The 7,509-nt window shown below is 46.2% G+C and overlaps 1 protein-coding gene across 1 annotated transcript in view; it reads right to left on the bottom strand.

The window, feature by feature from the left end:
• LOC138747473 (formin-like protein 3) overlaps positions 1-7,509 on the bottom strand; it is a 168,774-nt gene that overhangs the window by 35 nt on the left and 161,230 nt on the right. Inside the window, exons 24-26 of the mRNA XM_069906721.1 lie at positions 5,914-6,009; positions 5,032-5,155; positions 1-1,696 (exon numbers count right to left, since the gene is read on the bottom strand). The exon at positions 1-1,696 is cut by the window's left edge and continues 35 nt beyond it. Coding sequence (XP_069762822.1) covers positions 1,632-1,696; positions 5,032-5,155; positions 5,914-6,009 — 285 coding nt within the window. The 3' untranslated portion in view covers positions 1-1,631. The remainder of the gene's footprint in view (positions 1,697-5,031; positions 5,156-5,913; positions 6,010-7,509) is intronic.

Below are 7,509 nucleotides of genomic sequence, written 5' to 3'. Positions count from 1 at the left end.
GCAGGAGAGATACTTCATTTAAATGAGCTCAGTGGAGATGGTTGAACTTGGCACGACCCTGACAGGCCTGACACTGACAGTGCTCGAGGCAGTAGTGCAAGGTGGGAAATGCCAGGCCCATTGTGGCATGAAGGGCATTTGGCTTTGAAAGGCAAGTGTTGCTATAATAGAGGATCCAAAATCTTTCACTGGAAACCACAACACTGCAAAGGAGCACGAATGGGAAAGCTAACAACGGACCAGTCGGTTGCAAGGAGCCTATCCAACTCCCATTAGTTCCAAATGGAGAGGCTGCATTAAGAATGACCTAAATTGAGCTGATTCGGATTTCTCTCAGGACTCCCCGGTTACTTTAAACCAGGACTGGACATATTGGGTCAGGAATGTGCAGCAGTTTATTAACTGGAAACTACCCTGTTAAACACTGCTAATCAGTTCCCACCCCTCTAAAAAAATTGCATCCAATGTAACCGCTCCTTGGCCAAAAGTTTAACCCTAGAACATTGTAGCAGCGATAAGAAAATGGACTGGATGTAAAGTTTTAGATTTGTGGTAACGATTCTCATCTGGCTGATCTTTGAGCATCTCCAAAGGAATGAATACCTCAAGCTAATACAAAACGAGCTTGATTCACCAAGGGAAACGTGCCTTTACATTCATGTCTGGATGGATTCCGAAGGCCTGAATTTTCTCCTCATTGAGCGCACCTGAACAGAATGGAAGGAAAACTCTTGCTCCTTTTTTAAAAATCCTCCCGTACTTAATAAGCTGCGAGAGTAACCGAAGCCTTGGTCCCCATTCGGAAAGTGGCTCTCAAGTAAACCCATATGCCGAGAGAGCTTAATAGCTGGAAATGCTCAGAAGTTCCACGTGGGTTTACAATCCATGCGAGCAAACAGTGGGGTACAAACTTGTCTAGTGTTGCTTGTTGCTATGCACGTTGAAGTTCGCTTCTGAAAAGTCAAAGCGTTAAGACAAAAATACATTGCCACATTGTGCACTTAGCGCAAATGCCGCAGACAAATTCCTACGCCAAAGGCGGCAGCCGCCATTTTACAACAGACGGCAAAGGGTCCTTTGGAGTTGCCAGAGGCCAATTCTATAGTAATAGCAGAAAAATATCTTAAATTAATCACAACTACAAGCACAGAGAGAGAAAAAAACCCGTCATAATACTGATGCGGAAAGGCATTCAATTTTCACGGTGCTCCTCGTTTGACAGGATGGACAACACTTCTCTTCAAGTCTTTTTTCAATCCCATTAAAGGATACACTCTTCCCATCCAAACTCTACGTTGGGATGTCAAATGCATTATAGGGTAACTTTCATTGGTTCGACAGTGACCAAGTACTGCGGATGGTTCAAAGTAAAAGTTTACTTCAACCACCCCATATCAAAAAAAACAGGCAGGCGTGTTCTTGCTTTGCTCTCCCAAGGCTTTTCTCCGCACAAGGCCGTATCGCAGGTGTCCACGTGGAGTGGATTAGAAGATACGCAATCACGAAATTCCTTATTTCTGTGTGTCAATACAAGGTTCATCCCAAGATGCTTCTCAGCATGAAATAATGTTGGTTTTGGTCCCAATTTCACCACTTTCCCCCATCCCTCTGATCCCACCCAAGTATTTTCTTCAGGGGTCTTTCCATCCTTGTCGCATCACTGCATCGGCACGTCGGAACGGTTGTTTTCTAAGATCTATAGGAGAAAAAGCAAAGAGAAGAGTAAAAGGCCTTTGGCACCAGGGACTTCATTGTGCTGGTTGCCCAGGAAGAAGCAATTAATGACAAAGCAAAGCAACTCAGCAGGGATGCCAGGCTCGTACAATAGCAGAGAAACATGATGGGCTGCAGACGCTGTGATTGTAGTAAAAACAACGCAATGCTGGAGGAACTCAGCTGGTCTCTTCAACATCTCTAGGAGACAAAGATTATATGGGCAACCTTTTGGGCCTGAGCCCTTCTTCATGGAAGAAAATCAGAAGAGGCAGAAGCAGGATATATCAGGAAGTCTCAGGATTCAAACAATGGGGGAGGAATCCAGACCAACCAAAGGTGTTCATTAGATATGATAAGGGACGAGGTTGAATCGATCCTGTCTGTGCGAAAGGAGACAGGGAATGGAGAGAGGACGGGGAAGCAAGGGGGTGGGGGTTTAATGAAAGACAGAGAAGTTGACGTTATTGCCATCCAATTGGAGGGTAAGATGAGGTATTACTCCTCCAACTTGCGGATGGTCTCAGTCTGGCAGTGGATGAGACCATGGGCAGATGTGTTGGCAAGAGAAAGGGACGGGGAATTGAAATGGGTGCCACTGGGAGATCCCCGCTATTGCAGCAGAGTCGAGGAGCTCAGCGAAGCGATCTCCCAGTCTTCCCTTGCAGTAAGGGAATGAAGAAAATGAAGTGGATGGATTAAATACATTTCCAAGAAGTGAAGGAAATGAATCGTGTGATTGCCAGTTTCAGCTGGAATGACAGGGTGTGGAAGCGAGGAGACAATCTCGCGGGGAACTGGAATTGCTTTTTTTCATTCTAGACACACATTTAATTCCTGGGATAGGAAAAGCAGAGGCTGGTGAAAATGATTGTATGAAGAGAATGAACATAAGAAACGATGAGATCAGACCCTACAGAAAGACGGAACATAATTCCCAGGCCTACCTGGAACACTTGCCTCATAAGCTGCATCACCACAGGAACTGACAGGACAACATCCTGGTCACAATTAATACCTCCTTGCAGTGGTTACCAGGGGGATATACCCATTCCCCACTTCAACCCATCCCGCCAGTTCTCCTCTCAACCCAAGCTTCGGTCTCAGGGGTGCAGCCAGTTCTAACTAAATCTTTGCTTTAGCTAGCCACTTAGACTGTCCCTAAGTTTTGCCATGTTCTGCAACAGGGAGATACAATAAAAGGGTTTTTTTTGGAGAAATTCTACAAGGAAGACTCTCAAATGGATCAGAAAATGAGCTACAAATACAATAGCAACACAACGAGAAGGAGATAAAAGAAAGTTATGCACCTGTCACAGCTGCAGAAACATTAACAATTGGACTCTTCACACAATGTCGTTTCACAGAAGAACCGGGAGCCACGTTTAGCAGTTCGGGCTGTGAAGGGCACACTCTTCAGAACTGCAGGGAAAAGATTATGCAGGAGAGAGGGAAGGAAGGAATAGAGGAGAGGGAGAAAGAAGCAGAAGGGTTGGGACGGGTAAGAAAAAGAAACCACATGAAATGATAGCACTGGGAACAGCGTCATTATGTAAAAAAAAATTAACACATGCAACAGAAGATGAAACCTTCGTCAGAGAAACCAGCATTTGGATCAGTGCTGAATTTAAAAAAAATTAATTTAGACCTACAGCGCGGTAACGGGCCCTTCCGGCCCTCAAGTCCGTGCTTCCCAATTACACCCAATTCACCTACAACCCCCCCCGGTTCGTTTCGAATGGTTGGGGGGGGGGGGAACCGGCGCCTCCGGGGGAAAACCCATGCAGGCACGGGGAGAACGTACAGACTCCTTCTAGACAGCGTGGGATTCAAACCCGGGTTGCTGGCGCTGTAAAGGCATTGCGCTAACCGCTTCGCCAACCGTGCCGCCCCTTCTAAAATTATAATTATGGAATTATGAAAGAACACAGAAGGATGGAACAGTCTCACTGGTAATGAAAGACGCTTGATCAGAATCATCCCAAGCCCAGGGCGACTACTGCAGAAGGCAATGGAGCTGCAACCCTATAATTCTATCTCTGGATTCATATCGTGTTATATTAGCTGGCTGCCGATTCAGGAAAAAAAACTTAGCCATTCCATGAACCTTGTGTACAGAAGGGTTCATTACACTCTCAACCTCATTCTCTACTTTCTAAAAGTAAAAAATCAGAGAACAAGAGAGGATGGTATTCAAAAGCACCTTTACAGGAGGTAGGACCCATGTGAAAGCCTTGAAGAAGGTGTAGCAGGAAGTCCATCCGGACTCTTGGATTGAAGAGGAACTGGGCTGCTTGTTTCCTTCTTTGTTACCTGTAAACGTAACTGTCCCATCTGCTCCTGGCTGGCCTCTCATCTTTCACCCTGTGGATATTCTGTTGCTTCTCACTCACCCTGCTTGCTGGTCTACCCCCGGTCCCCGGCTGACTTACACTTTCACTTGAGAAACTTTGACCCTTGGACACAGAATCATTAACGGGAGCGACATCAAGTGGAAATGCTGTCACCCTCATACACAGCAGGGGCTAGTAAAAGGGGAAATCAGCTTATTAGTCTGGGGTGAGGTTCGGATCTGGAGCTTGGGCTGCTGATGGTTTGGACCGTGCGGCTGCGGGGGCCGTGGAAGAGCTGAAGGCAAATCCACGGACATTCGGTGACTCTGGGTGGGGTGGGGGGGGGGACACTCTCTTTTTCCCCTCTTTCTCTGGCTATAAGAGGCGTTTCAGGCAATTTTTGCTATGTCGAATCTGTTCTGCCTTACAGCAGAGAAGACAAATTCCGTGTAATATTGCACTGTTTTTATTACATGACAATAAAGGAACCTTGAGACCACAGCTGATTGAGGCTTCAGAGTCTGAGACACAGGCAGGGACTCTTGGACAGATTTCAAAGACAAGCTGAGCCTTTCCCCTCTGAAGTCTACATGGGGCAGGATTGGCCCATGTCCCTCAGCCCTGTGCAGGAGCACAGACATGCATGGTGAGCAGGTCAAGCCTGTAACTCCCAAGCACCACTTAGCAGCAAATCAGAAGGCTGGATTAATATTCAAGCACAATGCTTAGCCATGCAGGCAAGCGGTTAAACAAGGTGATTGGTTCAAGCTGAATAAAGGAAATACCACTTAAACAAGACATCTTGGCACTCGCGTGATGCAGCCAGGTTACGTTTACCACAAGAAAATTAAGGTCGGTGGCTTTGACAAACGGCTCAGGAAAGTAATCCAAGAAACTCACTGGAACTGAATCAAATGTGGCCGCTTAGCCTCAAAACAGCGTCTCCAGTATCTGATCTGACCCTAGACGTATCCTCAGGATTTACCTGTGATGATGTCTTCAATGGCTCCATCTTTCCCCTCGTACACTGACGGGTGATCTTTGACCTGTCGCTTTCGCAACTCAGCAATGAGCTCCTGATGCTGCCGTTTGTTCCTCTGGCACGGAGACTGCGAGAAACAAGGCCGCCTTTAATGCAGGGCAGGGATGAATGCCGAGAAGACAAAACTAAAGGCCGTGACGGAAGCCAACTGGAAGTAGTGAAATGTGCTGGGGATATAAAACAAGCTTTGAAGAGATTACAAATTTGTGTCCAAGTCAAATAAAAACTACCCAGGCTTCACCACATCATCCAAAGAACTTGGCACAAGATTACAGTCATGCATTCAATGCTGCTCGCTAAATGATAGATGGTGCAACAATCAAACCATGTATTCAAACTGTTTCGTTCTATTTACAAATAACACAAGGTTATGGTCCATTGAATTGCATTGAGTCAGTCATTACAAGACTTTGCATTTTGAAATGAAGACCCTGGGTCCAACTTGGAATGCAAAGATTCAATGTAAGATATGAATTGATGGAGCTTGGGGTGGCTGATGGATCGAACAGGAGTCTGTGTGGCTGCAGGGGCGGCGGGAGGCGAATCCAGGGACACTTGGTGTCTCTGAGGGGATGCTCTTTTGCTTCTCTTTCTCTGACTGTAAGGGACACTTCGGGCAAAGGTAATGCTCATGACAACTCTGTCTGAAGGCAATGTTTGTAACAGTATGCGATCTGATCTACCCTTGCCCCCTCTCCTCCCCACACAGCCCCTACCCTCCCCCCCCCCCACCCGCTTCCAATATATTTGGTCACCAGGCTGTGAAATGTGGAGGTTAAAGCGATTTGTAGTGCAGCGGTGAGATTAAAGTGTTATGTTATTTACCTTCTGATCCTGTTGAAGCTTGGCTTCCCGTGCAAGCATCTTCTCCCTCAAAGCTTGTTCCTGCTTTTTCCTCAGCTCATTTTCCTGTTCCGCGTCCTGCAAACAGATTGGAAGATGAAACCTTCACATTCCTCATCTCCACAGCTTATCCCTCACTAAATGGTGTATTGGAAGGTGTTCATTCTGCCCTCCTGTGGCTCTCAAAAGGCAACGCTCATAACCCATTGACAGAATCCAGCAGCAAAAGGGGCCATTCAGCCCATCATGCCAATGCTTAGTCCACAAAAAGCAATCTATTGAATCCCAATATCTCTGCCCTTTCTTTTTCACATAATCCTGAATTTTTTTTTCTCTTCCCTTTTTTGAAAGTTACTGTTGCATCTGTTTCCCCTGTCCTTTTTGGCAGGGTCATGGAGAGCAGAGAAACAGACCCTTTCAGTCTGTGTTGACCAGCAAGCAACCATTCACATGAATCCTACATTAATTCTATCTAAAAAAAAAATTCTCTCCACATTCCCATCAACTCTGCCCGCCCGCCCCCCCACCCCCCAAGATTCTACCACTCACTTACACTTGAAGAACAATTCACAGGAACTGATTAACCCACTTAACCAGGGCACACGATGGGGGTTATCCACACAGCCACAAGAAGAACGAGCAAACTCCACACAGCGCTGGAGGGCAGGATTGAACCCACTGTGCCAAGGTACTATCCAACTCGTACATCTTTCCACATTTAAGATGCTGTTGTCTGGCCCTTGGGTCAATGAGTTGAACCTGTGTTCTCGAATTTCCAGTATCTCCTTCACTCTCACATTTTGTCCACACCTTGATGAAGGGCTCAAGCCTGAAACGTTGGCTCTGTATCTTTATCTTAGCTACATAAAGGCACTGTTTGACCTGCTGAGTTTCTCCAGAGTCATGTTTTTACTTCAACTATGGGGTCTACAGACCTTCATGTTTTACTCTTACCACAGTCTCCTGCCAGGGGAAAATCTCTCCCCACTTACTCCATCAACACCCTCTATGAAATCTCCCCTTAACCTTCTCTGCTTAAAGGACAAATACTAGTGCTTGAGGAGATTTTTAAAAAATCTTAGTTTATATTATTTCTGAGGTAATTCCAGGCTGCGAGTCTCAGCTGAAGACAGCCCATATTGTGATTTCATTTGCTGAGAACCTGTGCCCTGTACTCGGATGCCAGCTAGAATTCCTGATCACCGGTGATTTTAATTCCTCTCATTATTCCCAGAAAGGCCTGTCCGTCCTAGGCCTCATCCAGGATGAAACCAAACAAAGAATGGCATTCTGGCCTAAAAGTCAACAGCATCAATATTCAATTTTAAAAATTTCAGGCAACTCCTAGTCTAGTCTGGTTTCACTGTTTCCATCTGTCATTTACCCGTTTTCATCTTACTGGCACATGCACCCCCCCCCCCCCCCCCCGCCATGCCAGGCTTTCTCCTCCTCGACACGTCTCACCACTCCATCTCTACCACCAATATTTGTTCAGTGCACCATCATTCTTGGCCCCTCCCAGCCCTTAACTCCACCCCCTTCATTTACATACTTACTTACCATCTCCCCTTCCCATAT

This window comes from Narcine bancroftii, chromosome 12 (genome assembly GCF_036971445.1).
Source record: "Narcine bancroftii isolate sNarBan1 chromosome 12, sNarBan1.hap1, whole genome shotgun sequence".
Taxonomy (NCBI): Eukaryota; Metazoa; Chordata; class Chondrichthyes; order Torpediniformes; family Narcinidae; genus Narcine; species Narcine bancroftii.
Note: the sequence above shows the minus strand (reverse complement) of the source record. Positions and strands in the feature narration are given on the sequence as shown.